Genomic DNA, 18388 nt, shown 5'->3' on the forward strand with positions numbered 1-18388 from the left:
TTTTGTATTATTATATATATATATATATATATATATATACATATATATATATATATATACATATATATATATATATATACATATATATACACATATATATACATATATATACACATATATATACATACATATATATATATATATATATATATATATATATATATATATATATATATATATATATATACATATACACATATACACATATACACACATATATATATATATATATATATATATATATATATATATATATATATATATATATATATATATATATATATATATATATCTCAAGTAATCGAAATAGCAGCATTTCCAAAAATGGCCATTTCAATCCATCTGTATTCTTGCTTCCACAGCACACAAAGCCATTCTCACAGACAGGGTGACACCCCCCACCCCCCCCAACACACACACACACACACACACACACTTTTACAGGCCTTCTGGCTGTGATGAGTCTTACCCTTAGCGTTTCTGCTGCTTTCCACCTCAGCCCCCCAGGGATTGCCCTTGGGTTGCGCAGCATTCTAAATATTATACTTCCAATAACTCTGGGATTATCGATCGTGATTAGTGTTGGAGGGGAGGGATGGAGGGCGTCCATCTTGGCAAGCGTAGTGCCTGGGGGCGCAGTGCCTCCAGCCACTTGATCGGGAGTGCTGCTTCAAAACGCTGGGGATTTTTCCCCCTTGCTTCCGGCCTTTCACAAATTGCTGAGGTTAAAACTCTGAGAAGAATAAACGCGCAGTTAATCGCTCAGCCCCACCCAAAATCCACCCTTAACCCCACCCATAACCCACCATCAGCCTGGGACATGTTTCTTCATAGGATGTAGCCTAATCCTGTTTTAAAATCAGCATGTTACCCAATGAGAGCAGGTGTGGCTGTTCATAGACCTCCCCAAATGAGGTGCCTAAAATCAACATTTCCTTGTAATGTGAACTGTGGAAGAATATAACTGTATAGGAAACACAAACAGACTGACCAAATAACTGACCAGAGACTCCTAGACAGCAACATACATGGAAGACCACAAACAAACTTTTATTAAAGAATCTTCATTCTAAAATTACACATTTATTTCTTATTTTGCTGGTGTAATGATGATGTGTTTTATACACATTTTATGTTAAGATACTACTATAGTTTCATGTAGACTAGATTATTTACATTGACTTACTCAGGTCAGAAATGCGTGCACACATGAAAAGCATAGCAGCATATGGACTGTCTGGATGCTCCAGATGAGAGCAGTTCTGACCCATCCATAAACCATTCAGCTTTAGCGATCTACAGCCACATCAGTGTCTCCAACCCAGTGAAGCCACCAATAAAGCAAGACCCATCCTGCTGATGAATCTTATTGTTCAGTGAGCATATATCTCCATTTATGGCTAAGTGGGGCTTGGTCAGAGCTTATATGCAGTCTTTCTTCATTTGCTTTTCCTTCCTCTGTCAGAAACATTCTTCCCTCTTTTATTCCTCATTTCCCGTCCGTTTCCCGTCTTTTGCTCTGCCACTCTCCTCCACCTGCCATTTTTCTCACTCCAGCCCCTCCATCTTTCTGTTTCTGTCTCACTTTATCCATCTCTCTCTCTCTCTCTCTCTCTCTCCTCAGCATCCCCTGAATTGAATGCACAAATTACATCCCTCCACCTTTCACTCCCACTAAATCTTTCCTTTTTTCCACTTTGCTGAGCCTGAATATTTTATTCCTCCCATCAAATATGCATCCCATTAATTAAGTTAAATTACTCTTGACTGCCAAATATCCTCTGCCGATGACTGTCAACACAAAATGCATGCCTTTGAACTTCTAATGACACGGCCTCACTCACAGCTGAGTTACAGCCTTCAGAAAAGCGTCCACGCGCAAGCGATCAACCCCCTTACTCTCTGCCAAGCTGCAAATTAAGTGGCGGTTTCTTTTTCCTCTGGCTTTTTTAACAAGCCCACAATGGATGACATGCGTGCTCTTGACAAGCAAGAACTTCCATTTTAATTATATACCTTTTCCTCATCTTTTAATTGCTGTTGTTAATCAGTCATTAACTTCTGCCGCCCCCCTCGCGAGCGCGGATCCTAAATCAACCCGCAGCACATCTCGGCGCCATAAATTCCATCGCTCCTCTCCTCGCGCGCGCTCTAACGTGTAATTTCATTTATTTTTAAAACTGTCATTTTTCCAAACAGAGGTATTTGTTATTTGTTCTAAAGGGGGCTGACAGTAAGGGGATTTTAATCATAACTTGCATTAAATTATCCGTCTCCGGATCTGTCAGGGGGATAAATTCAAGACGACACGAAGACGCTGCTATTGAGTAATTGTGTTCTGCGCAACACTAATATTACCGCTGACTGATCCCAAACAATGGTGATTGAGCTCTAGGGCTATTTACTTTTCACCCTCCCTGGATAATTCCAACCTGTCCTAGAAGCCAAAGGATCTCCATACAAGTACAGATACAGCAGTGACAATGGGCCTATTTGTCTACCCTCCTCCCGAAAGGAAACAGATGTTCTGGAGAAGCTGACTCCGAGCAAAGTGAGCCAAAGCCCCTGCTCCGCACAGCCCCGTCGCTTTAGTGGGAGGGGTGCGCTGATATGATATGACAGACAAGGACGGGCCCATCGGCGGCGGAAAGAAAAGGTCTCAGCCCGCACTGTCGCCGAGATGGCAACACTCCACCCATCCAGCCCAAAAGCAGTCGAGTAAAAAGAGCAAAGATCTCCCATGTCTCCACCATTTATTTCAATTACGGGTTAATTTAAGGCGAATTCGAAAAATATTGGTAAGGGTTCCCAAATTCTAAACACAAACCAAGAACAAAAAAGACGCACGAGTTTCTAGTGAACGAAACGTGGACTACGTGCTCCCAGTCCTGCGGGCGTTTCACGGGTCTACGGCGTCCTGCGGTGTTACTGGAACAGTGGAGCGCGTTGCTGTTAAGTGATTTGCTCGAGGGCGCCCCGATAGCTTAATATCGAGCGCGAGGGGCAGGAACGTTTAGTCCACCGGTCTCCCCGGTATGTGTCTAAAAATTGTTGTTTGAAAATTCATTAAAACCCTCTCACTCTCTCAGCATGCGCAATCAGGCGCACATTAGAGTATATTCGCCATAGCTGTCACCGGAGCCAGAAAAATTGCACCGGCCCACTATTCATTCTAAATCTGTCACCAGCAGTGCCACGTTCCATCTGTAATCAAAGAAAACCCAACTGAAGCTGATGTCCAAGTATTTCTCTTGCATACACTAACAAGATGCCCCAGTTTAAGGACAATGACAGTCGGTGGAATTCATAATAAAACTGCAGTAACAGATTTTGAAACGCCGAGAATACACTAGACGTAGTATTGTGTTAATTGTCAGTGCGTATTCGTTTTTGAAGGAGTACTTGTTTCTAGTCAGCGAGTTTAACGCCTATAGACGAATATTTTTTCTTACACATCGCACCATGCTTCAAACATATAATTACAATCAATGAGTTGGCTGACTTGCTATGACAACAGTACTTAAGTCATGCTGATATGAAAGGTCTGTGCCTGCTAACAAAACACACACACACACACACACACACTCACACACACACACACACATACAACTCACTAATGTCTCTAAAAACAATGATTCATAAAATGTTAATATCTGAAAATGGAAAAAATGATTTAATTTCTAATTAATATACATTATATTGAGCACCAAAACATGATTTTGAAACACATTCACATACAAAACTGCAGCAGGTAAAATGTGTGTATGGAAATGTTTGTCCTGTTTGGTACAGTTGGCAATTAAAAAAAATTAAAAAGTATAATGAGATTCACATTATATGCCATGTACTGGTATCAGACAATCAGTACCATTATGTTCAAACTGGTGTTGATACAGTGATGTGAGTTCTGAGCACTGGAATTTGAGCGTACTGATATTCTTCCAGTTAACTCTTTAAAACAACTTGCAATCATTCTTAATTCTGCAGCCTAACTTAAGTCTGTAAATTCAGTTAAAACTGATACCTTGACAGAAGACAAATGTTGTACTACAATTTCTTATATATATATATATATATATATATATATATATATATAGTGTGTGTGTGTGTGTGTGTGTGTGTGTGTGTGTGTGTGTGTGTGTGTGTGTGTGTGTTTTTATTTTTAATGGAATCTTGTATTTTTGGAGATAGCAGACTAGTACACAAAAAAAAAAGTCACAGCAAACCCTGAGAAGTGTTTTGAAGCAGAAATGTAGCGTCTAGACAAAATCTAACCTTATCTGTTTGGTTAAATGAATTATGCAAAGAGGGGTCCCAGCTCCTCGTTGGTTAAAAGTAAATATTTAATATTCATCCTTGCACTCTGAAATTACAGAACACTTTGTATAGCTAAATGTTGTTCTGCCCTGGTGAAAATTGCCCATTTTGGCCAATTTGGTTTGTGCCCCTGAAGACTCTGATTTGGATGCATTGAGCTTTTAAGTCCCCGGCTGCTTTGTAAGATTCTCCTTGTTGTACTGTAACCACAAATAAATGGCTCGCACAATTAGAGGTTTAAATAATGTAGTGTCTCATGCTCGGTCTTATCCAGGATTCCAAAGAGCTTTCTAATGCACATAATGATTAAGTGTAATTCAAATACTAAGTGTGTTGTTCAAAATCTGACAGGCAATAATTTGCTCTATTATATTGTGCCATTTAATTGCCCGCTACCGACATCCTTTGACATGTCATGAGGCAATGATTTACAATTACTCTAGCAGTGAAGCACAGCGAATGACAATATAATCATCTACATATCCTCTCTCATCTGCCGTAACTAGTAAGGAAAGTAAAAATAGTTAGTGCTCGCAGTTTTAACCCGATTCCATTTGGGGATTACAAAATATTACAGCGGAGGATGATGTATAACAATAAAGAGGAGTTAAGAGCTGGCTTTTACTGGATGGAAGAGTCAAGATGATTTTGACTTGCTGCCAGGAACAGGCCTCACACACGCACACAGACTTGTGGCCACACATAACCAAACACACACTATAGCCGAGGGTGAAGTATTACTGATCACACTTTAATCATAATGGGAAGAAGAAAAGTGAATGATCTAAAACAAGCTAAGAGTCATCTATCCCTGGACATTAAAACCATCCTCGTTCCAACTTGATGAAACTTTATCACATCAACAAGAATGGACACAAAAGCTAAGCTCAAGACGCCCAGAAAATCCATATAGGATTCATCCTGCGTGTGTAAAAGTCAAATCAGAATGACCGCAAAACAAAAAAAGGAAGCCATGCGCTACACCCAGCAGGGATAGGGTGGTGGTTTGGGCGGGGGGAATTGAGTAAAGTTAAAGTACCCTGCCCTAATTTGAGTGGGGAGAGATGGAAAACAAGTTTGTTCCGTATTAAACCAATGTTTCACAGCATTTAAGGAGCCCATGCATAATTTAGCGAGTACAAAAACGAGCACAATGTGACGGTGGCGTGGGGGTGGTAGGGGGGTTCGCGGGGGTCCTTAGAGGAAAACCGAGGCTGCTGAGTGTACTGCCTGCTTTAAAATGATGGAAGAGAAGGGGGGATTCTCATTAAGTGGCTTCACTCCACCCCAAGCGGCAGGCACCGGAGAGAGCGCCCCCCCAAGATTCCACCCCCTCCCCCTGCCTCATACTCTCCCATTAAATATGAAGGATCGTGTGGTATGAGCTGAGCGGCAGTTTTGCCGGGGTCAGGCACCGCATCCATTTCTGCTGCATCTGCAGGTCACGTTATGATGGCCGACTTTACCCGCGCTCAGCCGGGACCCTCTGTTTCAGGAGACAGTAGCGGGGGGCATTATAGCGGCACGAGGCAGGGGGACTTTTAATGAGGAAAAATTAGGCTCCGGGGCCCATGCATTTGCATGGCAGAGGTGGGAGAAGTCGCGGAAGGCGGCGGTAATTTGAACTCTCGCAGGCTGGCTCGCCTCTAGACACCCGGGCTCGGCTTCGCGGCCAGCGAGTGCCTCTGACGGACATAAATCTGTCTCTGGCGGCAGTCCGGCACGCCAGTTGAGGAGGTTGCGTGGCATCCGCTCAAATGCCACGCACCGCTTGGCACTGCAGGCCGGCGGCGGACCCGCAGCCCGGGACCAGCGCGTGGACAGACGGAGCTGAGCCAATGCAAGCTTTTAATCTCACCCGTGACTCCAACTTCACAGCCTCCCCGTCTGAGCCTGGTAAAGTCTCAGTATGACCTTTGACCTCCCTCCCCTCCTCCACTAGGCAGAGGCCTTCAGACAATAGGCTTTCAAACTGTAGGAGTTAGCCTGGCCATTAACCAAACATGGTTGTGTGGGTGTTTGGCGGGCGTCTCTGCCACATCCTCCAGCCCCCAAACGGATGGGAATATGGCCGCACTAACTGGCTCTTGCCCTTCCTTCATGTTCGTTAATCAGACATGATCTGGAGTTGAGTTTCTCAGCAATCAGGGGGGATGCGTTTTCTTTAAGTGTGATAGACGGCTACTCCAGTGCAGGGCGGGAAGAAAAACTTCTGAGCGGAAATTCTTTATTCATTGAGCTAAACCTATTATGTTCTATCTAATAGGTCTTTTATATAGGATGAATGATGACTAGCGGTATCTTCAAAGTTAAAAGCCCAATCAAGATATTTTGTGAATCTGGGTTTTTTTTTTTAAGATTAGATTAAAGCTCAACTGTCAGGAACTGTTCCAGCCATGTACATATGTTTAAAAAATGTACGTTAACTGGGACAATATTGTCTCTTGTAGTCTTGTGTTAAAACAGAACGCCCACATGGTAGACTACACGGCTAAGGACTTAAAGGGTACACTTCAGCTGTATTTCAGCCATCAGCTAATTGCAAGTGGACATCACAAAGAGCTGCCCTCTCCTTCGCTCCTTCGCTCCCTCTCTCCCTCTCTCCCTCTCTCGCTCGCTCCCTGCCAGGTCGTGCGAAGAGGGCGGCTCTGAAAGGTCAAAATGGCCGACATTAATCAGCTCCCCGTATCCGCGACCCTCCCCTCCATCATTACGCCGCTAATCACGGAGGGTTTGGTCGTGGAGGGGTTTACTCCTAATTATTGTCATTAATAAATCCTGTGAGGCAGGCCTGTCGGGATGAAAGAGAGGCCGTCCCTGCCTACCATCCATCAGGACGGGCGGGCTAGAGAGCGGCGGATGAGAGCGGCCATTAGCGCGCCTCAGGGACAAACCCGGCCGGGCAAGCACGAGGAGCCCGCACAGGCCGGACGGCACAGGCGTGGACACTCTTGCGCACAAAGCCTCGTGGCTTCGTTCGCCAAGGAAAAGTTGCTGGGGCGAAAAAAAGAATAGGATGAAAACAGAGGAAGTTAAAGCTGATTGGCAAACGTGACTGTAATGGGTGACAAATGATGTAATAATGAATAATAAAATTATGATGTAATAAAGAGATGAAAGGAAGTGATCGGGTACAGGCACTGAGAACCAATATAGAGAACACAAACAATTAATCAGCATCTTGGTAAAATCTAAGCCAAGCAACAGACATTCTACAGTTCTAATAGCTCCAGTGAAAATATGCACATCAAAACCTCCACTTTTTCATGAGTGGCAATAAATTGTACTGTTGCTTGGGTTGAGTTTGATTTATTTTACTTTAAAAGAAGTTTAGACAACAATTACTACTCTTGATAATCCTAACACATTACTGTCATGTTCACAGGAGGTGATGCAGACATGAGCAGTTCATTCATGAAGGAAACAGATCAGGCCCTAATGAGCACTGCTGCATTACAGCTACTCACAAACCAACAGCTGCTAGTATGCTGGTTATCCCTAAACCCAAACACACTTCAACTTCAGTCAACATTCCTGAGACCAGTGAGTGAGCATGTGTCTGAGAGAGAGGGAGAGAGAGAGAGAAAGAGAGAGAAAGAGAGAGGGGGGTGAAGAGAGATGTGGCATCTCCCTGCCATCAGATCTCATCAAATTAGGGGAGTCCATTCCACTTAAATGAGCTCTGTGAATCTGAAATCGGCCATTAATGCAGTGTCATGTTAAATTAATACTGTCATCTAAATTGCTGGCATGAATCTTTCACATTTGAAATGAGACCAAGAATGACTTATTCAGTCCTGACCATCTCCTCTGATGTCATTCCCATTAAACATAACCAAGCGAGCTGTCTCCTCCTAATTGTATTAGAGCACTAAAGAGAAACCCCACTCAAAAATCATCATCTAATATGCTGATCACCAGCTCCGGAATACTGAATATCATTTCCAATGTCTCACACTCCGAGTGAGGTTAGAAGCGACAAGAGATGAGTAAGAAATCAAGTGGAAATCAAGTTCTTAGCAAGGCCATTTTGGGATTAGAGCACAGCCACTGGGCGGACTTTGTCAGTTACTGTTTAACCGAGGCTGCTTTCTAATGATGAAAGACTGCCTGTTGTAACAAGCAGTCCAACCTTAATATCAGGCTTTTTCAGTATGAATAAATTCTGGTCAGTCAGGTTGATGGAAATCCATATTTTTAATATGTGCCTAGGGAATGTAATTTGACAGCAAGAGATTTATTTCAATATGCTATAACGTGACTTCCAGGATTGCCGAATAAACATGTGATGTAATATGTGATTTATCCCTCACATAGGCAGCAGTAAATTCAGTATTCTTGTAAATCAGTATTTCCTAGTTCATAGCCACTGTCTTAAATTCAAGACATGGTCATTTCCAATTAGGTGACACCTGTTTAAGAAGTAAAAGTTGATTAATCACTTGTAGCAGCCCTCTTAAATGTGATACCTTTGATTAATCTCTGAGAGTGGGGAGATAATTAAAGTAATCTGTGAGAAAGCCAACGGCAGTAAAACCATTAGGGGTCATCTTGCCTTCCTGTAGGTAAAGATAAGTGTTTCATTTGTTGTTTTTAGGAACATGTATGCTTTCAGACCATTTCATAAGTTTTATTGACAGGAACTACTCATCGCAAAATGAGCAGTTAATTGAACTGTAGAGAGTCCATTTTAGTTTTACACTATCAGACTAGATTTGGTTTACCTACCCTGGATTATAAATCCAACGGCAGGTGCTTTATTGCGCAATTCGGATAGAAGCCAGTAATACTCAAATCTATTTCCACCTCATCAGATTAACTTTCTCAGACCAAATGTGTGATCACAAGATGAAAAAGTGTTTAAATGTAGTGTAATACATGGAATGAAAATATAAACTCTGTGGGTTTATTAATAACTCAAATGTGGAGGGAAGACTGAAATAGCCAAGGAGTGTCAGGAACATTCAGACAATGCCTTTCTCCATTTCTCCACCAATACCGTAAATCCTGTGTTACGTACACAGCGCATTTACAAAACTTAACTTTACTTTTGAGATGTGAGAAATCTTAAAAACAACGTGAGATATAATTGTAATGTGATGTTCAGCAAAAAGTGATTGGTCTGCGAAATATGAACGTAAAATAAATGCAAGTGTGATGCTGAGCAGTTTGTTCCTATGCCCGCCACGAAGGAAACCCTTGACTGTGATTGCCAAGTGTTTGTCGCCATCTAGAGGCAAAGAACGTGGACATAAAAAAAGCCTTTAAAAATAAACGCTTTCAATTTGAAAACCCTTTAAATCTTGTTTTGACTTGAAGAGTCTGCAGTGCCATTGCCATGCAGACTGTCAGTTTAGTTGGTTTTATAGCTCTGACCTTCTCCTGAAGTTCAAGGAGCGACAGCACTTGGAGAACATCCAAGCATACATGATCTGTACAAAAAACGCGATTAGCTAGGTTTGTTTGTTATAATTAAATACTATTAGTTTAAATACTTTAGATTTTGGTTTACATTGTTCCCAAACCAAGATATGTTGCAAACTATGAACATATTGTCGAGTGATAACGATCAGCTGTGGTAAAAGTTATACTGCTAGCACTGTTTATTATAATGTAGTAGTAGTTTCTCCGAAACCTCATGAAGAAAAGCGTATCACTATTCCGGTTGATTGTCCACTTTGGTCTTTACAAGGAAAAACCTGCATTTTCTTTGCGATGTGACATACATTTCACCAGTCAAGCCTAATTTACAGTGGCTTTGGAGCTCAGAGCAACGCTGGACAAGCCCAGCTCCGCATTCAAACCCTCCACGGTGCGCGCATCTTGCCGTGACAGCCCCCACCGATGTGCGCTTGAACGTGCTGAATTTACGAGCGGGGAAACAAAGAGAAAACACACACACACCCATTGCTAAGAACGAAGCAGGAAACGTAGAGGCGTAACAAAACCTAACGGCAGAGACAGCCTGTCCGCGCCTGTTGGAAGAGCGGACGGCACTGAGACTTCACACCTGCAGAGAAGTTTGTCCGCACTCATCCGTCCACCGCAGCCGTGCTGCTCCCAGGCCGCATGTCGATGTCACCTTGTGCGTATAGAGAAGAGAGCGACCCAAAAGCTATAATGACCATGGTAGTGACCACGGTAGTTATGCGCACACAGACATATACTAGTAGTTTGGAATAGGAAGTGCATTAAGATCAAAGCCCCAGAAGTATTGTGCGAGAGGCTCGTTCGTTTTCTTTTAGCCGTTTCAGTGGTAATAGATTCAGAATTGAATTGATTCAGAATATTGGAATATAACACTATACCATATCTATTCTTTTATTCTTCCTTTAATGCCTAATTTTGTTGTTTGTAACCTAATAACTAAAAGGGCCACTAGCTACGCAAGTGGAAAAATAAATGTAAAATTTATTTTTGGGGTTTTATTTAACATGCATATATGCATGCATATATCAAATGGTCAACCACTAATGAGGAGACCTGTATGAATAACACATTAAATTTAAGCAGATGTGTCAATATGATTGTAAAACAAACTTTTGTTAGAGTATGAAAAATAAATGCACATTCTTCCATTTGTAACCTGTAGATCGAGTGCTGATGCTCCATCAATCAAATCCTAAAGGTCTGAGGAGCTTTGAGAAATTACACCCAGGTTCCCAATGAATAATGCAGCGTGATGAATGATTCATGCTTTTATCGTTTAGGGATATGAGCTTGCATACATGGCAATGTACAGGACACAAAAGAAGGGGTCTCAACAGTCATAGTTCCAGCACAGTGTAGAGCACACAGACTTGGAGGAGGAGAAACCATGTGCTGGGACCAGTCCCGCCCAAGAGAGGTGGAGGTTTGAGCAGGGCTGGGTTAAGCACAGTGAGAGAGCAGCAGGTGGGGAGCTCCATGCTAATGGCAATCATTAAAAATTACTGCCACAAACCACACCCCTCTGCCTCCTCAGAAGCATATTAAAGCCACTTTAAGGACATAGAATAAAATGGTATTAATGTGTCTGATTTAAGCCAAGTCAAACACAGGCTCATTCATGTGTGGATGTATAGAGTACTGTATAGATGTATGAAGCACCTTGTATAAGTAAATGGACAAGGGCCAACTGATGAGGCTAATCTGTGAAATTTCCCGACATCGCGGTGCACAAAACCAGGACCACCCTTTTCACACGACAACTGAAAATTAGATCCCAAATCCCCTTCATTTGATATAGTTCTCTGCTCTGAAGGCAGTGATAGCAACTGGCAAATACACTAGACAGACATTCCATTAACAAAACTCCTTGGTATTTTGGTAATGCATTTTGATATTATTGTTACGACAACCTGGCTGTATTGTTGCTCTAAGTAGGCCCAGTTAGCTCAGCTGAGATACTTCATGGAAGTAAGCTCCCAACAGCTTGATCCCTTGGATGTAGTTTGACCTGTTAAGTGTGGGGTAGAGAAAGGTAGGAAAACAAACATGGCATCATTTCATGGGTGATGCATACCTGATTTATAACTAAAAACTTCACAGTCACATGTGATGTTAATTTGGCCTTATTAAACAGGTTTCCATAACCAAACAGCTCTGTATTACCTGTTGAGTTTCTCATTCTGCGAGTGAGCCCCGTCATCTGAAGATCCGATGGGGAGCAGCATAACGTTGCGTCCTGTGACCTCCTGGAAGGTCAGGGTCACTGGGATGCTTCCTCCCTCCCGGGTCAGGTCAGGCTCCACTCCAAACACTGGGGTAGGGGAGAACACCAAAAAGATAAACAAATAAAGTTTCATATAAAAACATACAGGACATACAATCCCAATCCAGTACTCAGGGACAGTGTCGAAGCCTGTCTCGAGTTTTAAAAGCAGCAGTGCATCAAAACAATGGTTCGGAGCCTAGCTCAAAATAACAGCGATCTCGTGACGGCTGGAAACGTAGCTTCGTTGTACCGTGGAACGAGCACCCGGGTTTCAAATATGAGGCGTGTCGGCGCTCATGCCCCACTGGAGACTGGAGCACAAGAAGCTGAACATGGATGTGTACTTAAACACAACAAAAATAAAATGACAATGTGTGTCTTTGGTTAACTTGGAGCTCTCTTTAAAATATATGATTGAACATGCAGTGTATTTGGTGTGAATGTCAGGATGAGGGTGTCTGAAGGCATGAGCATACACTGATTGGAGATGGGAGTCTGATAATATGGAAAACATACGGGTGTCCCACCAAATATACTGCTGCAGAGTTTAGACCACTTCAAGGAGGACTTCTCTTAATAGAATATGAAGGGTTACAGTACAGTGAGTGTGTGGGGGTTTTTTATTTGCACAGCAGATGGCGTAGTAGGGTTTCAAATGCACTGAAGCACTAAAGCATTTTGGCTTCACGTGTTCCTGATACAAATGCCTCATTCTGACCGTCCCTCGTAAAAACCATGTTCAACACTGGTCGGCTGGCTGACAATCCTGGTTACCCAGTTGATATAAACATATGCTGAAGTCACACCTGTAGCTGGAAGCCACCAAAGCGACACCATCACACTAATTGGTGTTCCCACCAGAAGTTGTGGTCTGCGTTTCAGGGCCTAAACAGAGTCAGAGCCCTTACCAGTCTTCATGGCCTTTCTGCCAGCCATATAATGGGGATGGTTGAAATCAGACACCCAGGCCTTGGCTCCATGGCCCATGCTGATGTTCATCTTGTTGGGGCTTTCCAGCTCAGCGAACTTCTTCTCCAAGTAGGAGATCACCTGAGAGAGGAAACAGGTTGTGTTCTTGTAAAAGCCATTACAGATATTAGTGTGTCTAAATCATCCTCGATCTCCCCATCCACAGTAAGGGCTCTGTGGAAGTCCTTATTAAAAGTGAGCCTGAGAAAATAGCTTGCATATATTCCTGTACACCTCAACTAGATTCCTTCCCATGTTTTTAACTGGGGAGCATAACAAATGCATTTTATGCATTTATCAATGTAGTTAAGCCATGGCAATGGCCGTTACCGACTCAGCTGTAAACATGTTTTTGCAAGAGAAACAAACTTGGCAACAGGACCAACAGGGAGGCTCACAGGGTATGACTTCTCATCACTCGTGTCTGACCTTCCCATACAGACAGACCTGTCGGCCAGGTGATCTGAGGACTGGGTCAGTAACCCGTGTTGTCGTACCATGACTGCATGCTTTCAGTTTCGCATGTGGACGCGTTTCTTGCCATTCATCCAGTTGCCATGTCTATAAAGCCTAATTTACTATGCAAGTTAGCATACTACCCCAAAACAGAACTTGATGTTTATGGGCAGCTCCTGCACTTTATGAAATCAGAGACAACTTTGCACAAGTTTGATAATACCAATCAACCAGCTGTAAAAAAAAAATAAACAAATAAAAAAGCAACAAGGTCTACACACTTGTTTCTCCACCAAGTCGGGGTCCATATCCGGGACCAGGCGTATGGAGAACTTGCCGCTGACCTTGCAGGGGATAACAGTCTTTGCGCCGCTGCCCGAGAAGGCTCCCTCGATGCCATGCAACGAGAGAGATGGGTACCTCCAGCGGTGCATCAGCACTTGTGGCTAAACAAAGTGGACGATACCCACCATCAAATGTGAACAGCACAGTGCAGTCAGAGTGCCATGGAATTTTACAAACAAACACACAGGTCAGGTGACCAGACAGGGACAAAAGGCAGCAAGTTCTCTCTGCTGCCTTTTGTGGGAACGCCTTACGCAGTCATTGAGTGTGTCGAGGGCTGGAAAGCCTTGGGCACAAGACGAATGCAGGAAGCCACATTCCGAACAGTACAGGAGAAAAGGCAGAGCAGGGGCAAGGTTTACCTTTGTGGCATGCAACAGACGAGAAGCACCCATGTCTTTAGCATATTCTTCCATGTCAAAGTCAATTTTGTCATAGAGCTTCAACTCCTCGTCGGTGAGTTTAGCCACTTGGTCGTAGATCCCTGGCACCTGGATCTTCCCCTTCTTATCCACCAGAGTGGCTGCAAAGCCACATATTAACTTTTCAGACAATCACACAAAAGCCTAAGATGGTCATGGGATAATAAAACACTCCCGGAAATACCAGGACTGATATGAAGCACATCATAATAAAAATGCTGTCTTCTCCATCCAACTAATAACTCACAAAGCACACTTATATTTACCTTATTTAGGACACCCTACTGTTTGGAGGTTCAAGTCATCGAGTGCCTAATACATTACACCATTTGCCTAATCGGTCACCACAGAACCCTTCACATGCGGACAGCCAGACTCACCCATGAGTGCAATCAGGTCTGTCATGGCTTCGTGAACAGATCCTCCAAACACTCCAGAATGGAGATCTTTATCACAGCAATGGATCTGTGGACAAAAGCAAGCTGGACTAAGGAACTCTGGGAATGACTCCAAACAGTTTTGTGATAAGACTGAGAGAACAGCACTCATGACCAACGTGAGCCTCACATCAATATAGAAATAGCAGATTCCTCGCAGGCCGTAGGTAATGCAGGGCTTGTTCTTGCCCAGCCAGTAGTTGTCAGAGATGCAGACGTAGTCCACGTCCTTGAAGAAGGAGTCCTTGCGCGACAACACCAGCTTGTCTAGTCCCTCTGAGCCAGACTCCTCCATACCCTCGAAGCAGAACTTGATATTGATTGGCAGCTCCTGCAGTACCACAAGACAAACATACAATCAATATTACACATACATACATCACTCAAGGCAGGAGTGCAATATTGTATTTCAACAGCTTGGTGCAATATCAAAGAAGCCCCCCAAAAAACCCCACAACACAAGCATTTATTTCTTCAACACAAAGCTGAGACTCCAACTTTGTGGTTTAGTTTGTATTGAGTAAAAATGCTCCTAGTCACCTTTTATGGGTGAACCTGCAAAGCCAGTGCTTCTCACAATGAAAAGCCAATCTACCTGAACAAAGTTCAAGAACTTTGGACTCCATGTAGTTCTACAGTAATGACCTAATAATCTTCAACATAAAAATATAATGCCACTGAGCCATGTGTTAATGGTTTATGACAGGTACAATAGGCAAGATCTGCAAGCACAAATTTGGTTTCATAATCTCTGGCAAGGGCCTACCATGCTCAAGGATGGAAGGCATTATCCAGTCAGCTAAAATAAAACGCACCTGAACATTGCATGTTGTATTACCCTGCTGCTCTACAAGTTTGAGTTACAGACCTAAACTTTAAAAGAACCTTTTAAAGTCTTCAGTCAAGGTTTTAATTATTTTAAGTCAGTCAAATACAAGCATTTTAATAAGAGAAACAAATGGCTAGTCTGCATTAATGTAGTTTTAACGATCAACTTGGGTGAGGTTAACTGGGTGTGTACCTGTCCTATCTTCTGAAAGGCCTCGATGACATTGAACCAGGCGAGCACAGGGCCCTTGTCATCTGTAGACCCACGGCCATAAAGTTTACCTGCACGGCAAACAGAATTATACATCAAAACCACAATGCATAGGAAACCAGACGTATAGAAATCACCACAATGTGCAAACTTGCACATGTTCAATGTCCTGATCAATGGCCAGTTGTTGGTTATTAATTTAACAATACAAAACAAGAAGAAAAAACAGTACTCAGAATTCTCATGGTAATACTGCTCATATTAATGCAGATAAAATCTCCATTACAGCACAGAACATGTACTACAAGGGTGCATCATCATGTCACGGGATTCTTCCTCCCCTCCCCCAAACCACAGGACTGCAACAACTTCTGCATAGTATAGTTTCGTTTCAGTGTCCCTGAACGGTTACATCCAGTCAACAGTGGGCAGGTCACATGGCTCATGAATCAGGACTTTCACAGCAGCAAGATTAAAATAAAGAGCATACAAATGCAGAAGTTACAATATAAAATGATTAGTTAGGATCAGCTGCAATTTTGGTCATCAGTCTGTCATCCAGTACGAATGCAAATTCATCTTTTTCCTGCCCTTCACCTTACATTTTAATGGCCCCAAATTGGGGCACATTGGACATTCACCTTGGCTGAAGTTTAAAATGTCTGGGATCTGGTGCTGACAAAACAATGCAAAATTCCTTTCCATGCACTAGGGAGTAACTTGCACTTGCAGAAACTGTGACTCAAGGTTGTCAGAGAGAAACAGCCCAGACATGTTTAGTACAGCATACCATCTTTCTCCACCAGAGTGAAAGGTTCCGTGTCCCATCCGTCCTCCATGTTCGCTGGCTGGACGTCCAGGTGACCGTAGATGCATACGGTCTTCTTCCCCGGGTCTGAGCCCAGCCGGCCCAGGATTATGGGAGGAAGGGGAATCTCCACCCCCCCTGGCAACTAAGACAGAGGCAAACTAAGTACAAGAAGAGTTACCATGCCACTTTAAAACCTTTCCCCTTAGCAGATTTACTGCACACATCCTGTAGCAACTCCAATGCAAAATGCAATAAGTCCTGACAAAGACTAAAGAGCATGTTACACCCTCTCTGATTCCCAACTTGGAAAACTCTTTCACACAGTGCCCCAGGCAGGAGCTCACCTTCTCTTTGCCAATGTCCACCAGCTCCACACTGCCCCCAAGTCTCTCTATGTCTTTAGCTGCCATCTCCATCATCTTCTTGATCTCTCCTCGTTTCTCTGGCAAGGCAGACACACTCTGCACTGCCACCCACTCAGACAGGCGCTGCATAAGTCCAAAGATGCGCAGGGAAGTGACAAACATGCATTAACCTCCATTTGATCAGATTCCTTCCAGAGAAATCTTTACAAAACAGCATGAACGACCATATCTTTTTATTGAAATAAGAAAACAATTTCAAATGCACTTCATACCTTAACGTAGTCGTCCTGGTGGTCGTCCACATATTTGAAGAGCTTCTGGAGGTAAGACATCGTTCTCCAATATCCCAAGTGATGCAGAGAAATCCCAGACTGGACTCGGACCTGTTCTTGCTAAAAGAGCACAGACTTTGTACTACAATCAGAGAAACTTCCTCCAACCAACTGTGCAACTGATAGCCGAGTTTATGACTGGGTTAAAAGATAACTAAGCAAAACTGCGTTCTGGACCTTCAGCAGATTTTACGATGATTATTTTTTTTAAAAAGAAAAAAGAAAAAAAAAAGAAAAAGAAAACTACGCCCTAGGCTTATGTAATTATTATACAAAGAAGAAATACATCTGTCAAATAAAACTTTACAAGCTAGACAAATAATTCAAACAAATAAGATGCTTAGTTAAAGCAAGTGGCACAGGTTAATATTATTCCGCTGGAGAACAATTTAAAAAAAAGACTTGGCGTTAAATGGCTGGGTGAAGAAAAATAAGACAGCAAATTAAAACGTATTGCATACAAAATAATCAGCACGTAACACTAATTCTCGCCAAGTCATAAAGCACTAACGTAAATATTAACAATATACAGCACTGCGACACAAAATAATTAGCTACTTACGAACCTGAAAAATATTCTTTAACTCCAGTCAGTGCTGAATTTGCGACGTACTTTATAGCGGCCTCATTTCCGGTTCTCTGGCTCGAGTTGGAGTCATTTGTAGCCAATCGAATATCGCCAATTTCGGTTTACATTGAAACTGGCGCTATCTTTGACCAATGATATTTCGTTTTTCGTCAACACGTCTCTGTTCTCCGCCCATTTGTTAATCACATGACGGCCATGCATAGAAAAACACGGATCCGTCAGCGCTAGACGCTACGTAGTCTATGCACCACCAGGGGCAGCAGACCGCCTTGTTTTAAGTGCTATCATTCGTAATATGAAACCACTAGTTGCAGCTCTGAGGTATATCTTACCCGTGCCCGGCAATGCAGACATGCAATACATATTGGTTACCAGAGCATCGATATAAATCTTATTTAATTGTTTAAACTGTACCTAAGACGTGTTAAGTCTAAAATGTAAATCACTGCAATATTATGGGGTTTTTTTTAATTATTATTACTTCATACAATGCTTCCTTGTGTTTATTAAATTAAGTAATTCACCGCAGTTGCCTTAGATGAGCTTTGTTTGTTTGTTGAAGTGCACTAAAGTTCTCATTTCGACTTGGTTGACGATTCCAGGGTAACGG

At 42.6% G+C, this 18388-nt stretch overlaps 1 protein-coding gene across 1 annotated transcript; it reads right to left on the reverse strand.

Moving 5' to 3' along the window:
* Positions 1-11002: 11002 nt before the first annotated feature.
* cndp2 (carnosine dipeptidase 2) lies at positions 11003-17846 on the reverse strand. The gene is made up of 12 exons (XM_027022436.3): positions 17756-17846; positions 17130-17249; positions 16837-16980; positions 16472-16634; positions 15664-15752; positions 14773-14973; positions 14586-14670; positions 14146-14306; positions 13720-13884; positions 12922-13063; positions 11911-12058; positions 11003-11755 (listed from the first exon to the last, which is right to left on the reverse strand). Exons 2-12 carry the CDS (start codon positions 17187-17189, stop codon positions 11689-11691), a joined length of 1425 nt encoding a protein of 474 aa, XP_026878237.2. The 5' UTR covers positions 17190-17249; positions 17756-17846; the 3' UTR covers positions 11003-11688.
* Positions 17847-18388: the final 542 nt, after the last annotated feature.

The sequence above is a fragment of the Electrophorus electricus genome, chromosome 6 (assembly GCF_041902795.1).
Source record: "Electrophorus electricus isolate QZ-2024a chromosome 6, ASM4190279v1, whole genome shotgun sequence".
In the NCBI taxonomy this organism is placed as follows: domain Eukaryota; kingdom Metazoa; phylum Chordata; class Actinopteri; order Gymnotiformes; family Gymnotidae; genus Electrophorus; species Electrophorus electricus.

Coding starts and splice junctions, on each gene's coding strand:
- cndp2 (XM_027022436.3), bottom strand. CDS start 17,189: ATGTCTTACCTCCAGAAGCTCTTCAAATATGTGGACGACCACCAGGAC. Junction 14,671..14,772: donor TCTGCTATTTCTATATTGAT/GTGAGGCTCACG, acceptor TTTTGTCCACAG/ATCCATTGCTGTGATAAAGA. Junction 11,756..11,910: donor CAGAATGAGAAACTCAACAG/GTAATACAGAGC, acceptor CACACTTAACAG/GTCAAACTACATCCAAGGGA.